General features: G+C 42.0%; 1 protein-coding gene across 1 annotated transcript in view; it reads right to left on the minus strand.

Annotated features, from left to right (window-relative positions):
* Positions 1-1439: 1439 nt before the first annotated feature.
* Positions 1440-21595, minus strand: part of smad6b (SMAD family member 6b) — a 39979-nt gene continuing 19823 nt past the window's right edge. The window contains exon 4 of the mRNA XM_036585268.1: positions 1440-2402. Within this exon, the coding sequence (XP_036441161.1) occupies positions 1852-2402 (551 nt within the window). The 3' untranslated portion in view covers positions 1440-1851. The remainder of the gene's footprint in view (positions 2403-21595) is intronic.

The following is a 21595-nucleotide window of genomic DNA, read 5'->3' on the forward strand; positions in this document are numbered from 1 at the left end:
GGAAAAACACAAAAATATACATGGCATACTCCAGGACCAGAATTGGGAACCAGTGTTCTATGGACTTGACAGTAAATTACTGTAAGGCCTCGCCCAGTGCTTGCCTCGAAGAGCTGGCACTGTTATTGTTAAAAACAGAACGCGTTGAAGGAAAGCATTGTTTGGCACCACAGTCAGATTATTGCTTTATGTGAGCTGGACGTTTGCAGAAGGGTCCACAGCCAACCCCCCTCCTTAACCCCCCTGTTCTCCTCCATCGAGTCTGACAAGCAACACCCGCAATTAGAAAGGAAGCCAGCTCAGCCACATCCAGCCTGACCGCGGCCTGCGTTGGCCTTCCCCAAAGCCTTGGTTTCAACACGTGCACACTTGGGGATCTATCAGTGCGGCTGGTCTGGAGCCGCCACCGCCTCCTCCCCGGTCACTCATTGTAAGGAGAAGCGCAGCCGGGCCTATAAAACCGGGACTGCGGCCGCCGCGGATGTTCGTCTCTCAGCAGGCATGCAGGCTGGATTTAGCCGGAGCTGCGGACGAGGAAATTGGGCCAGGCCTCGTCCCTCTAAACCGAACTCCTCCCCTCTCCTCAGCATCGGCCACTCAGGCTCTCAAGGACCATAAGGAACTCTGGTTGCAGCCATTCTTCCGCCAATCAGGGTGGCAGGAGGCAAGATTGATGGCCTGGAGGTGCATGGAGGCGCATTATGCACTTTGGAATGAAATGGGAGATAGATCTTGGCCTAACTAGGCTATAATAAAGAATGCAGACTCAAAATAACCAAAAATAACTGAAGTTAAGACTTCAAAAATGTTGACCAAATGGCATAGCTTAGTTCCAGAGGCTTACGATGTAAACGAAGGGATGCCAATGTGAGCAGTGATTTACTTGAAGCCATGTTCAAGGGTTTAAATTCTTCCTCCATTTTCAGAGGTTAAGGAAATTAAAGTCTTGGAAAATATGCTATTTTTCAGTTCTTCCCATAAGGGAGGGCAACAGAGAGAAAAAAAGAAGAAAAAGAATGAAAGAGAGGGAGAGAAACAGTGAACTAGAGTTTATAATGCTAATCTGCTAAGAATTTGAGTGTTCTTGTACAAACACTTCTAAAGAATGATGCCCTTCCAGTGATAGTGGTCAGCACTACAACACAGACACTCTTTCTAGTCTTCACAAATAAGAGAGGGATTACCAAAGCAACCATTGGCGAGTTAGACAAGTATGGCTGCAGGGGTCCTTTCACAGTGCTTACTTCACAGCTAGACACATTGGAGCCCATGGTAGAACACAATTTCACTCTTTGTGCATACATTCGGACAGGCAGGTCACCATGATCATGCAAACGAAAATGTCCTAAAGTTGGATCTGAAAGTATCTGCACTATCATGAAGGGTCGATTGTGGTGATGAAGGTGAGGTTTGAACAGAAAATTGAGCATCTCAAGACATATAATGCGAATACTTTATTATCAATGTGTGAATGGTGTTAGCTTTTTGTCTGGATATTAATAATATATGAAAACTATACACCAAAACCAGGTTCATCCTATTTTTGCTGTATAATTTTTCAAATTGGTATTGAAAGATTCTTTATCTTTATAGATATTTATATATATAATATATATAAGCCAAAGTGCATTTCCCGTTTTTTTTCCACTTGTCCATGTACACATTGCACCATACATAAATAATTACATTGTAAAAATGACTCCAGTATTTACAAGTATAATATATATTTCATATAATATATAAAACTTTATATTAAATCTAAGTAGATGATATTTGGGATAGTTTGTGGGGATCCGTAGAGTCTCTTGGCGCATCTCTCAAGTCCAAGGCCAAGTCTGTTTTTTGTCTGTGTTATCTGTGGTTGTTGAGGAGGATTTCAAGCCAGCAAGGGCAGGAGGTGATGAACTGGCGCGAGTAGCAAGGGCCCCAGCCCTTGGCGAAGCTGATGCGGACACTGTTGGGGTCGTACGGGCCGTCCGGTAGAGCTGGCTCCGCACCCTGTCGCAGCAGCAGCGCCGAGCGCTCGTAATCGAACACTTTGATGGAGTAGCCGGGCATGACTTTGCGCACCACCAGCAGGCCACGAGCGGCCGTCCCAGCCTCCAGAGTGGGCGAGTTGACGAAGATGGGGTGCTGGCTGCGGTTGTAGGCCCACACGCCATCAGGCTCTTTGCTGAGCAGCAGGCCGTAGCCAATCTTGCCGCGCGTGCGCTGGGCCGTGCCACTACGCCGCTCGCCGCTCAGCTGGCCCAGGCAGAAGCCTGTTCCTTGAGGTAGGTCGTAGAAGATGCTGACGGAGGGCTCGTACACCGGGTAGAGGCGGCCCACCCGTGTGCGGTGCTCCCAGTACGCCACGCTGCACCAGTGCGTCTGTTTGGGGGCGTCCGGCGACAGGCTGGCGTCTGAAAGACAGAGACAGGGAGATGGCTTAGCAACTGACACATAGCATTCAGACACATATAGCATCCCCCTTCCCACCAACAGAGTTGATCAATAAACAACGCAACTTTGGGGTCTGACATTTCCTTCTTTACTCCTGCTCCATAGCTAATAAGTAAGGGAAGCTTATCACTGCTGGTATTTTATGACATACGGTTATCTACAAAAGGACAGGAGGGATACAATTCAAACTTTAAGATAACTGCTATTAGTATTTATATATATTTATAGGACGCCGTAATGATCTCAGTTTAATAGGTAACAGCATGTCATACAGTGTCATAAAACTCATAAGCAAGTCTACTTGAGATTACTTTACAACCCATGGTTTTAAGCCAGTGTGTGACAATTTGGCATAGGGTTTGCTACAAAACAAAGGTAAAGTGAGTAAACTTCAGACACCAATCATGTCTTGGGTGATCAACTATATTTAGAATTTTTAAAGAGGACAGTGTTCAGAAATGTCAAATGCTTTGAAATGCTTTTAAATTCTCTGAGTGTTCATATGTGCCCACGCTACAGATACTAGACCTGTGGTTTCCAGTACAGACCGAGTTTCACATTCTGCCTGCTATAACATTACAGTCTCATGCCATTAGCCTTTCATGGCCTTAATCAGAGGTGTCCGTGCAGGAAAACTCAAGACTGTAGTTGACTTATGACGATGCACTTTTTTGCACCGCCTCAAGAGGGCACCATTTTAAGGTTTCAGATCTCATTTTTACTCATAAGTTCTGACATGAAAGCATCCATTTTCCTTTACATCATAAAACCATGAAACCTTTTTACTGAATTATGTAACCAAAAAATACCACCCTCCACCAAAAGCCTCCTGAACAATGCTGTTTGCAAGGTATTTACAGGGCCCATATCATGAAAAACAAATTTTCCTCATATTTTCTTAAAGTTTGATGTAGTATGCAATCAAGTTTCAAAACATACCATTCCCGCCCAAGTCCATATATGAAAACTAAGCCACAAGATGGATCCTTTTGAATTAGTTTTTGTTTCCACATTTCAACATTATCGCTGTCCAAACTCTCCATTTTTTTTCTCCATCATTTGAACAAAGCTGTGGCTCTTTAAATTGTGTGAAAAGTTCATGATGAATGAACCGATAGAAATGCCACAAAATTACTTACATCAAAAGTAAAGAAAGTTTTTATCTTCTCTTGTAAACTATATTAGAGATACATGTTTTTAGACTATTCAGCCTACAGTGGTTTAGTGCTACATGTTCTTGTTAAAGTTATAAGGAGTGTTTCACCCCCCGATTGCTTTCTGAATGAGGCAAAATACAGGACAAATCAGAACAGAGATCATTTACATATATCAGTTTTAAAAGCACTGGAACAAAAACAGCTTGCTTACGTTTAAGGGATCAAAACAGGTTATAAAATGGTAATGTAAAATAGATTATGGCTGTTTTTGTGCACAGAACCAACTCAGAGAAAACAGTAAAATACAATAAAAATGTAGCACGAGGGCCCTTGAACTATTAACTCTGGTTGCTCTGGTTTGTGATCGAATGGCTAGTACTGAAACACCAGCAGCGGATCACACCTGTAGAGAGCTGTAAGAGTGGAAGAATGAGAGCAGATCCAGAAGCCCACCTCAACTGTAAATCAGCTCCCTAATTCAGTTTTCATGGCGGAGGAGTCCGAGTCTGTGGACTGTGTTCAGTGCCAAAGCCCTGCGCTCTCCCAGTGAGTTACAACTCCCTGGACACGCGTCCAACTTCGCCTCACACACTATGCACGCATGCTTCCATGTTCCACGAGACTGTATTGAACAGAGTTTGTGTACATTTCTGCCTCTTTGGTCTTCCTCTGTTGAACGTGAAAGCATTTACTGGGGGACAGGGGGGGTTATGAGCTCATATCCGGTTTGTCCTTACTCTACAACAAATCTCTATCTCTCTCTCTCTCTGCTTCTCTATCTGACCTTCTGTCTCTTGCTCTCTGCTTGTCTCTCCCCTCTCCCTCTACATTCCAGTGAATGGATGAAGGTGGTGGTGGGGAAGGGGGGTGGTGGTGGGGGGGGGGAGTGAATGTCCCCTCCCTCTCTGCTCCCGCTGCGGGCCAGGGGGACGGCATTCAGCTCCCTGACAACTTAGCCCAAGCTCGCGACCCCCTGACCCCCCAGGCTTCGCCCTATCAGCTCCCATTAACTCACACACAGAGTGATGCCATTATTTTGCTTCAGAGAGTCTATTGGCAGAGGGGGATTTAAAGAGCCCGCTCCGTGGCCCCATTCCTTTCACTGGCCCTAATGAACGCCCTGGCCCATTACCCAGAGCCTTTAAGGTGGAGCGGAGCAGATACACACACTGCAGTCAGTACAAATATATGCACACACACACATAGGCCAGACACACACACAAACAGTGCTGTGGACAATTAGATTTAAAAACACCTTATCTGGTCTGCAAACATTTACTTGCTCAGAAAAACTCTGATATTACAATAAAGCAACAGCAGTTAACTCATTTTATAAAGGCAGTTATCAACTTTCTCTGTCAGCTACGATTAATTCTTGCCCCACGTGCACATGAAAGCATGATGTTTATGACAAACAGCCAATCGTGTGAAACATGGGGAGCAGTCAAGTGTCTTATCCCTCTAAGAAGGGAGAAAATATTTGCATGAATATGTGGGAAGTAAAGCAGTTATAACAGTAAAAAAGCAACACAGTCTAGACTGCCACCATGTTAGTGCTTATTTGTGTATTGATAGCTTTACATTCTTACTATCTGTGTAGTATGACTTGCATCCTCTGCTAAAAAGTGATCTTTTTCACAAGGTTGTGAAGAACCTCACAGATGTCACAAAGAAAAAAGTCACCTGCGAAATTTGCCTCTGACAACCCTGAGCGCAATCTGAAATCCTGAACTTAATCTGCCGTAGAGCAGGTCTGGCGTGCAGCATTAGTTACCATGATGATGTAGCCTGGTAAAAAGTGATCCACCATCGTGAGACAGAAAATCCAGGGTTAGATCATCAAACTAACCTTAGTTAGCTGTCTAAGCAAGAAATCCTTTATTAAGTTAAATCAGGTGTGCTGGTGATGGAATTTAACAAATCTATATGATGAGGAACTAAACTTTATTCTCCAAACTAGTTCACAAGATATCAGCTACTTTTCTGAAAACAAGCAATTATTTTTAGTGTTTACTTACTTTTATTACTTCTATGCATTTTTGTTTTGTCATTTGCATTTATTCTAATGATATATGCTGTTTTTATGTGCACAAACACATTTATTTCCAACATAAATGGTTTTAAATCATGTGCTTAGGCGCCTAAGGCTTTTGCACAGTACTATATATGCACATGCACTGGTGATTTAATGTCTCATTAGCATAAAATACGCAGCGCAAAACTTGCACATGCATTATATATAAAGCACATTCTGGCCTGTTCAGTTTGATCTACAGCTCTATTGTGGGAGGGGGAATGTGACTAGTGCTGCCATGCGAGCTGGCCTGCGGTACAGGAGCTGGATGTGTGTGTGTGTGTGTGTGGGAGTAAAAGTGTGGTTTCACACACACACACACACACACACACACACACACACTAAGCACTAAGCACACTAAAATGGCCCCTCTTCGCTGGGCCCCTGAATGTTACCATTAGTGAATTCCTCAGATCCTGCGCTAGCCTGCAAGGCAGCTTTTTTCCCTCCTCCACAGCCTTTACAGCCCTCTAGCTGCTATCATTTTGGAGGCTTTGAACATGGCCACAGCCTAACGGGCAGTGTGCACAGTGCAGACGCACAATTTAGCAGAACACAGTGTTAAATATGAAGGCTTTGCAGGAGCAGTAACACAGAATACAGCTTCATGTTGAATCTATACATGAAAGTCAGTGCTGAATAGCAAATGGTCAGACATGTTAAATAAGTTTGAGTATCATATAGCTTACAGCTTCTTGACAGCTACACATCTTTTCAGTCTGTGGATATTTTCAGATCTGAAGTAAGAGTGGAGCTTGATTTTCTCCTCTCTCTCAGAGATGAAAGCTTTAAGTGCAGTTTATCTGATGGTGACAGTTTTGGTGGTCTACCAGGTCCTGCAGGGTTATTAGGAGTCCCATTTTCTCTACATATTTTAATCATTTTTTGAACTCCAGTTTTGGAAACTCATGTGGATTATCTTATATCTAATCTGCTCAGAAATATCTCCTGAAAAATGAATAACTTGTTCTTAATGGCTGTTTTGACTAGAAATATAATAATGTAGGGTGGTCTATGACTTTTGCATAGAACTGGAGCAGAAAGAGAGTTAAGACTGCAGGGGTGTAAAGAACAAAGGTTAATAGCCTATTTAATGTTTAGCTTGGGATGGTAATGCACAACACAGGGGGCCATGACTTTACCTAACCGTGTCATGTTTGTGTATATATGTGTGTGTGTGTGTGTGTGTGCACTGTTCTATGTGTTTTGAGTGTGTGAGAGTTGAAGAGAATATCAGGCTGTGTTTTTGTTTTGGAGTCAAATGTGTGCTTTGGCTGGGCCACGTCTCACCGAGTGCTGCTCTGTGAGTGTGTGTCAGTGTACAGAGAGAGAGACAGAAACAAAGTGAAGAGATACAGACATACAGAGATACAGAGGGAAACATATATTCTCTCTCATTGTCTTTTCTTCTCTGCCCCTCTTTTTCCATCTCTCATTCCTTTTTCTGCTTTATCTCCCTCTCTCTGCTACCACCCCTCGTTCATTCAGTACACACAGTTCTGTTTGGACATAATCAGAACAGGCTCTTTGGCCCCTCTCTCTCTCTCTCTCTCTCTCTCTCTCTCTCTCTCTCTCTCTCTCTCTCTCGCAGTCGAACACGCACCGTTCCGCTGCCTTTCTGAGAGGCCAGGTAGGGCTGGAAAATGCACATCAGCATGCTGAAAACAAGCAGGATGCACAGTTCCTGTCTGCGCCTCCCCCTTGAGACCGCCATCAGTGAGACGCTCTGACAGCGGGCCAGCGCAGGAACCACCGTCTCACACACACGCACACGCCACTGTACACACTCACACACTCAGAGTCAGAGTGCACTCAAGCAGCTCTCAGTTAATGATACAAAGTGCACTTGGGGCGCACGGGTATGAAGATTGAGCAGCAGTCAAAGCAGACGGCTCTATGGCTCCAGTCACTGTTAATGACAGCACTGTACTTTCCCAAGTCTTGCTGAGATTAGCACAGGTGCTGAAACTCAGCCAGTCACTGCAGTGAGAAAACCTCTTATCTCAAAAAATGGAAACTTTACAGGAGAACTTAAGATCTGTTAATGACATAAAAATAACCTTTAGACCATTTCTATCAGTCCATTTGTTGAGAAATGTGAATGTCAGCTTGTGGTTTAAAAAAAAATAATGGAGTTAATAAATAACAATTGGAAAAAATGGAGTTACGAGGTTTTCTTACAGCAGAAAATTTCTTACAGCAGAAAAGTTACATAAGCGGAACTGGATGACACTCTAGCACGTGGTAATTACACATGGACATCACGGGTTCAATAGCCCATCAAGGACATATTTTACACTGTTATGATTCAAAATGTAAACACGGCTGAACATTCGTTTATTGCATGTCATGAGCAAATCATACCACCAGCTGATCTACAGAACAATAACCCACACAGCTTGAAATGTCCCCATGTTTAGTATCTCTGCTATATATATAGTTATTTCCACATATAGGCTCCACCCTTTTCAGTTAACTGCTTGGTTCATTCTATGGTTCTACATCACATGCTCAGTCAAAAACTTATGCATGAGATAAAAAACAATTTGTTTAATTTATTTATGCCAAACTTCACATGCCCTATTCTATTACCTGATTAAGTAAATGAACATGAATATGAGTTCTGAGTGTTCTCTAGTGGTAATTGAGACCATTTTGAGGAACATCTGATGTCCCATTTGAGAGCATTCAAAACACATAACTGTGTGGTTTCTGGAAGGCTGTGTGTTCCCCTCATTTCAGAGCAGATTGTGGGTACATGCACCCACACACACACACACACACACACACACACATGCAGACACACAAAGCAAGGAAAGAAAGCTGGAAACAATTACACCACTTTGCATCTGTTTAACCCCTCCACCTCCCAACAGCTCCGTTTATCCATTAGGAAAGTAGCAGGTGTTATTATCGCCATTATATTCTCACAACTGTCTCCTCTATATGTCAGTCTTTTCAGACACACACACTGCCGGCAGTCAGCAGAGACACTCTCACTCAGCCTGATGCTGCATTCAGGAGCTCATCACAAGGACGTACATACGACTTTACTCGTATTGTGCTTATTGGAGGATGTGCCCACCACACAGAGAAAGAAAGCATGAGCTTCCAGAGAATATATGTCTTGCTTTTTCTTTGCGATGTTAAAGGCACATACATCATAAAAGGCGCTTCAGGTATTTTTTCTTTTTTTTCTCAGCTTTCCCTGGGCAGAAAAAGTGAAAGATTGTGTTAATTTGTGTATACACTACAATCTAGAGTTTCTGAAAAGTAAGTCTGAAAAAGTGGTATTTCCCAGCTTCCACAACTCAACACTCACGCTACTCAGAGAGAGACACATATGCTCAAATGACTGGGCTTTTTTTTCCTAAGTCGTTTACAAATTGAGGTTGGGTTGAGATTCTTAGGGCTTGTTTTGTCAGAGGGCTAAATATTGAATATTGAGAATTCAATCTATAGTGATGCCACAGCCACCCTGGAGTTCCTTCCTCACTCGTCCAAGAGTGCTGAGAGTGCTGAGCTGTCCATTGATGATGTGGTCCTGGTGGTTTGAGAAAGGTGCAGTAGCTGGCTTCATGTATCTCAGAGCAAGTGTGTGCTTGCCTTGTCGCAACGTGTGATGGGGAGACCTAGCTGGCGAGTGAAATTAGACAAAATTTGGTAATAAAAAAAAAAATTCAAATCTGAAATATGTAAACACTCTATATCCTTACTATCCCTGTCATACTTCTATTTTGTTTGAAACACTTTACATTTTGCATACCTGTTCTGTAAATATCTGTAATTAGTCTAGCATGCTTGCTTAGTCTGTTTAGTGTATTAACATATTAAAGTGTGTGCACTCACCAAGACAATGTCATATGCATATACAGAAGATGCTCAGCATCCCTAAACTTCAGCTACGACCTGTTTGTAAGCGTTCATATTACCTTTGCTGCAACTAAGATGTATAATGCAATAGCACAAGATCAGTTTTAAGTAGTTCCCATGCACTTCATCACAGAACCTGATCCCAAAGCAGCACTCGGCCCAAGACTCTTCTTCAGGTTGGACCCAAAGAGCGTGGAGAAGTGCTAAACCTTTGAAGAAGGGCTTTGTGACGCTGCGGTGTGAAACGCATTGACATTAAAGCTTTCAGTCAGAGCAGGATGATTTAACAGTGTTAGCAAACTGCACTCAAACAGTGGATCAAAGGTGATAACTTGAGAGCGTGACCAATTGAGATCAGTCAACAGTGTACTTTTTAGACTGTCTGAGTTGAAGATGGGGGGAAAAAAAGACTACCTCAAATGGCACTGGATCTTTTCACAGTATACACACCACTATTTGGAAAGCAGCCTTTTCTTTCTTCCCTGTGTTTTGTTTTGCTTCATTGGTAAACTTCTTCAAAAAGTGAAGTGTGCACGCACACACACATTGACACATGCCCAAAGGCGTTCCCTTTGAATGTCCACGCTTGCACATAATGCCTTGTTAAAACTGCAGTACAATCACTTGGGTAAACAAATGCATTTCATAGCTCTTTTCTCATCCCGTGCTTTGCAGGGCAAAGAGCGAGATTGTTCACCAACAAGGAAAGTGCTCCATGGTAACCACTCCAGAGCTATACACTCACTTCTCCTCGTCTGTCCTCTCACTGAGCAATAAGGAAGATCAAAGGCAAGGCATGCCGCTGACTCTGACATCACGGTTGGTTATGAGTGGACAGGACTGTAGATAAATCATACTGTACAGTCTCCAAGTTCAGTCCTTGGGCATCTCAATAAATGAACTCTCATTTGTTTATAACCTATAAACCTATAAAATGCATTTATAGGTTCTCTGGGCCAAGGCGGGAACATGGGACATTACAGATGCACGATGATATCGGGATCATATCGGTATCAACAGATATTCGCCATTAGGCAGAAGTAGAGATTTGATTGATATTTCAGACTGATATCTGATGATGTATTTAATAAATACATAAACCAGCAGATATGCGCTTTTAAATATTGCATATTGGCATCTGCCCACAATTCTAGGAACCTAATTTTCCATGAATGATGCTGGAACACTCCTGAATGTTCTTTGGGTACGATAAAAACCACTTCCCCAAAGAATCTTTCAATGAATGCTTCTTTAAAGAATTAGTGTTGTAGATGTGCAAGCATAAAGTCTAAAAAGTCTTGATTCTATACCAATTAAAGGTTTTTCCTAGAACCATGCGTCTCAACCACTCAGGAACCTTTACTTTTAAGTGCACTGTTTTAATGCCGCATGTCTTCTCCCTGTTCCTACAGACAGACGGCTTTTAATGCAGTGGGATAACATGAAAAGAAGTAAAAAGAAAGAGACAGGCAGAGGAGTTAAAGATGGGACCACCCCCACACCTCCTGCCCCAACTCTACCACCCCAGCACTTCAGCAGGGTGAGCTGGGAGTAATTACTTCTAAAGTACACAAAAAGGTCTCGAGAGTTTCAATGACAATCCACTCTTATTATCCAGTAATGCTTTTAAAAGCACCATGCAGGGAAGAAAAGAGAGAACAAGCGGAGAGAGAAAAGAACAGCCCCGGGGTAAAAACTCACATCCAGCGAGAAACCAAAAGACAGTGAGAAAGAGAGAGAGGGAGGCAAACAGCAGCAAAGCTGAGAGGGCCTGTCGTCTCTTCCCACCAAACTGCAGGCCCACATCCCTCTCTTTTTCAATCCCCCCTCTAATCCAGGGAATTCTGAAAAGATGAACTCATTCCTCCGCTACTCGGAGAGAGAGAGAAAGAGAGAGAGAGAAAGAGGGAGAGAGAGTTACCACTGTGTTTAACCAGAGAGGGAGAGAGAGAGAGATGGAAAGGAGGGGGAGTTGGAGTCTCTTATCCTGTGCCAAGGATTAGATTCCCCTCCAGCTATTAGACTCTACCACCGGGCTGACAGGCAGAGGGGGAGACAGACAGCATGTTTGTATGTGTGTGTGTGAGAGAGAAAGATAGAGAGAGAGAGGGAGAGAGGGAGGGAGGGAGGGGCAAAGGCAAAGAGGAGGGAGAAAGGGAGAGGAAAGAGAAAGAGTGCAGTTTTATAGTGGACAGAATTCATCTTTTGACGCCACTCTTGACAGACCGGAGCATTCTTTTTCCTACTCTGGCTGGACAGTGAGGCTGCTCTTGGGGGACTACAGGGTTCTTCTGAGTGGGAAAAACTGAAACATAATAAACTGAACCATAATAAACATAGCAAGCTGGGGCCCCTCCAAACCCCTAACCCCCAACCCCCCCTTCTCCTCCTCCGACGTGGTACGGCTCTGATTTTTTAGACAACTATCACTACAGGGCAACTTACAACTCACTAACAGGCCGCATTTAGGCTGGCGTCTGTGCTATCTCTGCCATCAAAGACTGCTCTATCAGCCAGACGCACTAACCGGCCCTGCACTCTCACACAGATGGATTTCTCTCTCTCTCCCTCCTCCTTCTTTCTCTTTCTTTCTCTCTCTCCGCAGGGCCTGTAATGTGTTTCGGCGACATTAAGGAAGCCTGAGTGAGCACAGACCAGAGCAAACAAGCAGGCCAAAGTAAAAGAACCGCACAAAGATCTGAACACAGACAAGAGCAGTTGCCACACACTAGAGTCTGACTGGTGTGAACATTCTGTCACCAGTACCGAAAATTCTGATAACCCTTAATATCTTCTGATATAATTTAATCTGGTCAATAATTAAACAGACTCCAGTTAAATAGTCCTTTACTGACTGATATGACTGTCAGTTATCAATTGTAAGTTCTCAATTGTCCACTATCTCACATAAACTGCAGAAACTCACAACATCTTAAATAATATCAATGCTGTTTTGCCAGGATCACAACAGAATGAGAACTTTTTATAGATTCTGGAGCAGGATTTTCAGCAATACTGATACATTTGTGTAACCATAAGGATTATTCCAACCTAAAACTAGAATTTCATATGCCATTTGTCATGTCATGTAACACTCTAGCACACCATTGCATACCTCAGCCTGAATGATATGACAGAATTCACAGTTTTGTCTTTGTCCCTTAATGTCCTCTCACTACAACACTCAGCATGCATTACGCAAATATGTCAAAAGTGCAGCAATAAGTAAATCCTGACTGCTAGCATAGCCACTGATATGCTATAAACGTATATAAAGACAAGACATCTGGCTCCCTAGAAGTACCATTAGTTATATGGCCTACTTATGAATTACCCAGTTAGTGAAAAAAAAAAATCAAACATCCTGCCTTCATGTGTCCACTCCAAAGCCGATAATCGTTCAATAATTGCTCACACCTTCAAGATACATCATCACAACGTAGTTTACCTAGACTTTAAACCAGAAAATCTCACCCTAGAAACCACCACTACTAGAAACAACCAGGCTCATGTAAAAGGTGAACAGATGTAATAATGGATCATTTTTTTACTCTGGCTGGAGTGCCACTTTTATTGGACGTTGTTAGTGGTGAAATAGTATAGTTTTCCCACGTGTTTAGCATTTTCACTGCTCACTTACACCAGAAAATACTAAAATATGCAGTGTAGGTGTACTCCCAAGACTCATAATCACTGCCATATACTCTTACACCAACCTGAAAAGCTGCAGAACTTAATGAAGGACCATTAACAGGGATGCATGATATGAACAAAAGTGCTGTGATGGTACTGTTGTCTTTCATGCTTGTGATATGTCTTAAAATATTTTAAAACTCAGCTGTGGATGCTTGATGTTATGTGGTTACAGATCAGCGTGGACACAGCACAAAAATATGTGATAACGATTGATAAACGATATGCTGTGCAGCCGTACCAATAAACGGAACCCAAGAGCATAAGCAGCAAACAGTGCAGACTGCAGAAGACCAGGGAAATCAAGCAGGCTGGGACTGAATTTCTCAGCCAATGCCTTAATCCTCGCTCTAAGGCTCCATAGTGTTAATGATGGACTTGGACGCTCGGTAAGATGACCATAAGATTCACACCTCGGCCTCATGTAAAGCCCAGCTCTTGGCTCCTCCAGCACAGGTCTGGCCTCACCCCGGCCCCCAGCACACACTGCTGTTCACACTTCAACACATGAGACCACAGAAACAAGCAGGCCATCCTGTCTTGAGGAACTCAGACTCAGCTACTTAGCTTCAAAGCTTAGCTTTTTAGGACCTAGGATCAGGTCTCCTGTTGTTTTCATCATAACTGAAGGAATATATAGTCACTGTCATGGGAAATGACAGTGACTATATATATATATATATATATATATATATAGATATATATAGATATGTGTATATATATATATATATATATATATATATATATATGTATAGTGACTATATAATCAAACTCAGAAGGTCAGTCCATAAGTTAGTTACCAAATAATTTATAGCAATTACTAAATAACGAGTTTTAAGATAACTGAATAATAAGCCTGGGTTACAAAGGCTTAGCAATGTTTTATCCTTATATAAGATTACCATTTTGGAAATATAATGTTTTCTTGTGACAGCGAGAATGAGTAGGGCTTTTCATTTCTACAGGTGAATCCAGCGGTGGACTGAGCCAGAGGGACAGGGGAACCCCAGACACTGTTCTACTGCCAACAGTGCAAGCAGAGAGCTGTGCAGAATTCTTGGAGCAACCACAGAAACGCAAACTACACTTCCCATCACACACCATGCTTTCCCCCCATGCATGTCCCACAGGTGTGCCACAGCATACTGAGAAAGCCCTTATGAGTTCATCAGTGGGAACAGTAATCCCTATATCCACGCTCCAATCCAAACATACATCCTGTGAGTAAGCAGGCAATGCACTCTGACAGCTGAATAAAACACAGCAGATACACTTTCAGGTAAGAGTGTAAGAATGAGTTGCTTTAAGACAAATGCTGTGTATCTAGATAGCGCGTGTCTGCGAGGTGAAGGACACACACTTGGCTCAGCGGATGGCAGACTATTGATCGGCCTGCCGGATTGCATACGCTCGAGGAAAATGTGTTCTGTCAGGGCGCCGCCGTCCGAGTGCTCTGTTTCAATCACAACAACTCACAACCACACACTCATGGGCAGCCATGCGGCCAAGGAGAGGAACAGCAGTCATGTATTTGGACACATTCACGTCCAGTTAGCCTTGAGAAATTGAGAAGTAGCATCATTTTGGTAAACATATGATTATTACATATTTATTACATACTTATCTATATGTAAATGTAAAAATGTGTAATAATCATGACATGTTGCAGTTGAGTTTTATATATTTAAGAAATCTCAATGCTGTAATATGATTAATACTACCTTTATTAGACAAATAGTTTCGCATTAAAGTTCTGCTGTTATTCTTTTCAAAAACTCATTATATCCAGAATTGTTACAAATAGATATACAGCATTTTAGAATGAATGACATTATGTATCGTTAGTTTCTGCATTTCCAACATTTTTACATTTGGTTTGAAATGACAGAAATCTTGCTGAAATGTAAAGAATGTTTTTTTCCCCCCAAAAAAAAGACAGCACCCTCAAGAACAACTTTTAGAAGTGTAACGATACACTGAGCTATGGGTGGGCAATATGACCATATTCATAATGTAATTTATAATTTATGTGACAAATGTAGTATTGTCACAATACTCAATAAAGACCACAGAACAACTGCATGTTTCGTTACAAATTAGGCATAATTAGCCTTCTTTAACTACATTTAGTGCAGTGCAGTATGAAATTCTATTCACAATGCTGTGTTTACAATTCAGTGTTCTCATGACATTTTGGACAAAATTTTAAAGATGATGAAAATAATCATGTTGTTGCTAACGAAAACTTACTAACACAAAAGCTGGGAGTCAGGAACAGCACTTGAATGAGTTGTTGGAGCTGATTGTTTGCCAATTTTGATATTCAAACAATGCAATTGCATAATTGATAATTAATTAACAAAATGTCCTTTGTCCACAACACATTGACACATTTTCGCACTGCGGTATCACATTGTTCTTTGTTTATCAAAGTTGCGTAATAGAGTGCAGATTAACATTAAATGATACAACCTATGTGAAACTTTCGTACAACTTGGAAACAAGCAGGGATTTGCGCAGAAATGATGAATCAGCTTCAGTGCGTGAAATCAAGTGCTAACCTTCCAGCACCTAATTTACATATAATTTACATAAAGCACGCCCTAATACATGAAGGTGTTTTGGTAGGGAGCCAATAAAACATGAGCCAATTGCTGTGCTCGTAGGCGGAACTGGAGGTTGAGTAGTGAGCGCACTGCTTCCACTACTGAACATTAGGACAACTGGACAAAATTAGGACAACTGGACAAAATAACATGTGAAATAAATAAAACATCTAGAATAGTTGCAGCATTTGTTTATACCAATGTGCATGTTAAGTAAGCACATTACCTTTTGTGCTGAATTGCTATATGCGTAAATCATTACTATTATTGTAATTTATATTTGTGTTCTTGTTATTCTTATGATATTAGTAATAGTTTTGGTTAGTTAACAGCAAATCAAGCATTTTTTCATGTTGTTAAACCATTACACTGAAGACCATATACAACTTGAAATAGTGCCAATGCATTGTTATGCAACTATTAACTTTTCATCCAATTCAAATGACAACAAAATATCTCGTCTTATATTTGCAAACACAAACGTGGTACGTGGATTTAAAGTTTCATACCTTGTTGACAGAATATCTCTGCTTGTTCCAATGAGCTATGAGTGGGAAGTAATTCAGCGAAAAGTAAGAAGAGGGCATCACGGTTTATAATGTTACAGGGGACCCAAGAGGCCCTGCAACACTGATACACCCAGTATACACACGATCCACATTTATAACAATAACCTTTTATTACATAAAACTGTGACTAAGCCCACAATAATCACAGAGGAATATCCCTTCCTTATCTGTGAATAGCCTAGTGTGTGGTGAGTTTGGAAAGTCCTCAATAAAGGGCACTGAAGGGCAGCACAAACTCTCCATTGAGGCCTGTAATTACATTTGGAGAGCGCTCTGGACCCAGAGATGATGCGCTGGGCTGCTATGGGTCAACCGTGTGTGCCTGCCGCTCCGCTGGCCTCAAAGGCTGCAGGCTGCGTCTCAGAGGGAGTCTTTCTTTCCACACACCGATTGATCAAAGTGTAACAAAATAACAAAATAACACAGGTACGGTGTGTTTCGTCACACCACCAATCACATCAGAGAGCGCAGCGCGGCCGTCTGTGAGCATGTGAAAATGTGAAGGAGTGCAGTTTCTGAAGCCAATCCAACATGCCATGTCTGGCTCTTTCTCTCACTTTCTCGCTCACTCACTCTCTCGCACTCTCTGTATCTTATTAGTTAGGTAATTTCATTTAAGAATTGTCCCTAAATAGCTTTCTGCACCCTCCACTTTCTAGAAAGTAACTACAAACACTTCGACAAACTGTTCTAAGTCGAGCACAACATGGAAAATAGCATAATTTGGCGCTGCCTAGGATAAATCCAAAATAAAGCAACGTTTCCACTAAGCAACCACCGTCCACGTTTTTTCTGTGTGGCCTTACAGATCACGGAATTTGTTCACAGTCCAGTTGGAGCAACATAGCTTGTTTCAGCACAGATTAAAATCCTCCCTTTGTGAAGTGGAAAGCTCCGTTCCCTCTGCTGATGGATCCTATTTGGTCCAAATGAATAATATTTCCACATTTACAAGCAGCAAACATGAGTGAGGAAAAAAAAAGAAAATAAGTCTCGAAAATGGCAATGGTGTTCTGGAAAAACCTAAAAATAAGCCAGTGCCAATATGAGTTAGGCTGACAACTTTGCACTGCGTTCAACTCTTTTGATTGCAGCACCCGTTCCTAAGACGGCTGCTACATCATCTTTGCTTGGCTTGAGCAGTGGAAAAAGTGCAAGAGAGAGAGAGGGGAGAGAACAGCAACAACAGGAAACTCAAAATCCAATTCTGTGGCAAATACATCCACTCTGTTAGCATAACACAGTGGCGTCAGACTGCTTGGAAGGCCACAGCACCGTGAAGTTCAGCATGCTGCCTCATTAAACCCACCTGATTGAACTCATCAGCTAATTACAAAGGCCTTCAGCAGTTGAAATGGGGGTAGAAGCAGGAAAACATTACACTCTGAAGAGTCATGACCCTCCAAGACCTCAGTTTGGCATGGGTGGCCCTCCAAGACCTCAGTTTGGCATACGCTAGCAAATGACAAGTAAACAGGTATAGATAGATGAAGTAAGACGGCACAATAGTATCGCAACATTGGCCATTCAGATACAAAACAGTTACAGATTGTGCAGTTTAAGGGCTGTGTGCAAGGTAGAACACAAAATGCACTTCTCTTCCGAATGCACATGCATTGAGGGAGGATCACGCAAAACGTGGAGCATTGCACAAAAGACGGGTGGAGATATTATACATGCCACTGATTACATGTTCTGCTCGACTTAATTCATATTTTTCTCCACCTTTTAAAACTAGGTGTAAATTTGCGCTAGGCTCTCAAAAGATGTCTTGTTGACAGACTTTCCTTAACAATGGCCACAGACACAGCAGTTATACAGAGTCACCAGCCTCGAACACATGTATAAAGAACACGTTTAATATTGGAATAACATTGTTTAAATATAAGACTTTTAAAAATTTGTGCACGCAGTAACAAATTTTCTTAGCTGGAGTAAAAGAACACCCCTGTATTTTTATTAACGCTTATTAACGTGGCTCTTCAACACTGAAACATCATGTTCTGTTTTGTCTCCAGCTTGTTGATGGCGCCATTATTTCAATGTACCTTGTTAACCCTGACCAATCAAGGTACCACATAAATTTCTGTGAGTGTTGGGACAAATCAAGGCATTCAAACAATGCAATAAAAACAAATTGCAAACCAACCTTCTACCATGTTTTCTGGCTTCTTTTATAGTTATTATGTATTCACAAAAATGTTTAATATATTGTAAGATACATTAATACTCTGATAGGCCTCTAAACAGCAGTCAGTGATAGTAAAAGAGACTGTAATAGATCTATTTCTCATTTCTTACTCTGAAAGGCCTCTAACAGTAGTCATCAGTCATCACTGGCTAATCTAATTTCTCTCCAGTGACAGGATCATTTCTTTCATTTTTTTCTGTGTTCAGTATTGTTTATTAATTGCTAAATTTTATTCTTTTTCCATATTGCTCTCTTTGTATTGCTTCACTATCCAGTGTCAACCAGAGGAGGATGGGCTCCTCTTTTGAGCCTTGGTTCCTCTCAAGGTTTCTTTCTCTTGCTCTTACTGAGTTCCTAACCACTGTTGCCCTTGGCTTGCTCATTTGGGGTTTGGACCCAGATTTTCTGTAAAGCTGCTTTGTGATGACGTCCATTGTAAAAAGCTGTATATAGATAAATATTGAACTGAATTTAGTTGTAAATGCAATAGGTAGATAATATAATCACAACATGCAAATTTCTCCATATCATAAAGCTTTAAAATGAAGACATCAAAAATTTGAGCTCTGACTTTTCCCTGGTCTCTCACACACATACACACACAAACAGTGCCGCTCTCTCAGTAGGGGGTGAGTGTTGGAGAAGGTGGGCTGCGTGGGCCCCTCACTTAATCCTCACAGTGCATTCTACAGGCGCAGAAGAATGCGTTGGCTCTTCACAGTTTTAAAAATACTGCCCCGGCCATCACTCGGCGCACAACTGTCAATGTTCCTCCGGAGAGGAAGGGGGGAAAAAAATTCTTTGCCTTATTTTAGCCGGTCAATAGGTCTAAATCACAACCTAACCACCCCTTCCCCACTCCCTTATGGCAAGAATGCGGGAATTTATAATTGCTGGGTCCAAAAAGTCAGCCAGAAAATAAAAAGTCAAAAAAAGAGAGAAAAAAACAGTGTCAGCATCCACAACTGCCACCACCTCTTCCGCCCGCTCTCCTAGGCCTGGGCCGTCCACGGGCACTTTCAGAGTGGCCGCCGCTCAAACGGGGTATTGTTCACCCCCCTCGGCAGCCTTGAGAGGAGGCTTGCTAAAACACTAAACCAACAGTTGGACATTCCATACATTTTTAATGGCATGGCTGGCTCTTTATTTGTTGTCCTAACCCCGTGGCCTGGCCGGCATGAATGGCTCCATTGGTAGAAGGCAAGCAGGCGAGGGAGCTGTGCATGGAGGAGAGAAAGGGAGAGAGAGAGAGAGAGAGAGGGAGAGAGAGAAACAGGCAGCACCAGCCTTCACAAAGCATACGGAAGGATTAGCCTACTGGCATCACTGTGCAGGGGAGGAAATCTCAGGCGAAATGATAACCTGTGCAAATGGGGTGTATTTTTACACACAGGATCCTGCACGCGATACACACAAGAGGTCTGAATAACCAAAGCTCCTGTGTGTATTAGGAAATGCACAGATCCACATTAGCATCTGCACCAAAAAGTGGCCCAGGCTGTTACTTTTTAATAATGAATGAAAATACCACCAAAGATTTCGTTAACATAAACAGCTATTCGCTAATGTGGGTATATTTTGCAGCTTAATGAACAGTAGGTTTGGCCTAAATAATGATTTGATTTCTTTTCCAAACTACTGTTTTTTAAATCTTTTGGCCTGAAGGTGGTTTAAATGGCTGAAAGGTTTGAGTGCTGACATCACAACAATGGGATAAAATGTGTGGGGTTTGGTATTGTTTCCAAGGTTGTACTTTTGTCAGTTGATCCTTCACATTTGCAGGTTTTGCACAGAAAAATGGCAAAATCTGAACAATCAAAACATTTTATTTAACATGTTAAGTTCTTGCAAACCAACAAAGAGATGTGCTCATTGTTTCAAAACTTTTTAAGAAGTGGTGTCCCCAAACTTTTAACAGCTTATTTCAAGGTTAAGCTGGCAAAACAGTGGAGTCATTGGAGGCTGAAATGGCTCATAATAAAAAAGCCACATCATTTAGACTAGATTACGCCATTACGTTGAGCCCCTTACACTAGGCACAGCCCAGCTCCTGATAGTGTTGCCATGAGGGGGTAAATAAATACTGTGTAGTTTCTGTTGACTTATATTCCAGAGCCTATTTCCACACAGCGCAGTAGATTACCCTTAGAGACCAGGCTATCTGCTACAGCCCCTATCTACTGATTGATGAACATTCATGTTTGGGCTCAAAGCCACTGTGCAGGCTCGTGATGAACGCTGACTGCTGCAGTCTTCAAAAACATTCAAGTGAAAAATGACGTGGGCAGGCTAAAAGACAACATGCATTGTGCTGTTGTAAAAGTATGCAACACGACTCTCTGGAAAAAAGGCTGCAAGATCCAAACAATTCCCTTCTCTCTATCTCTCTCCCCCCCCTTTTCTTTTCCTCGCTCGCTCACCCCAGTCGTAAATGCCTCACATCTTGAAATCCTTATAACACTCAAACAACCTGGAGAGCAAACAAAAGATTCTAATCTAATATCCCCGAGATTTCATTCCAATCTCACATCAGGAGGCCAAGTTGAGTACATACACACATGCGTACACACACGTACACACACACAAAACACACCCACAAAGACACACACAGTGACAGCAAACACACATGCCTGTCCATAAGGAGACAAAGCTGATCCATTTTATGACACATTCAAATGTTTTACACAAAAAACAATAGAGCTGTCATAATTACCCCATTAAACGTCATGACTCAATTTAACAAAATCATTGATAAAAATGGACCTTTCTGATGAATGACTGAAGAATAATGAATTTTCATGCTGATAATGGATATTTTAACCCCTTAAATGAAGCAGCAAAGTTTTATTACACAGTTCTATAATCTAGGAATAGGTCAACCAGTTTGCCATAGTATGTAATAAGCCTGTGATTTTAAAGGGGTTAAAATCTCCTACTAGTCTCTCTGACAGTACGAAGCTAAGCCTGATGGACACATAGTGTTTATATAT

Source organism: Colossoma macropomum, unplaced genomic scaffold, assembly GCF_904425465.1.
Source record: "Colossoma macropomum unplaced genomic scaffold, Colossoma_macropomum, whole genome shotgun sequence".
Lineage (NCBI taxonomy): Eukaryota > Metazoa > Chordata > Actinopteri > Characiformes > Serrasalmidae > Colossoma > Colossoma macropomum.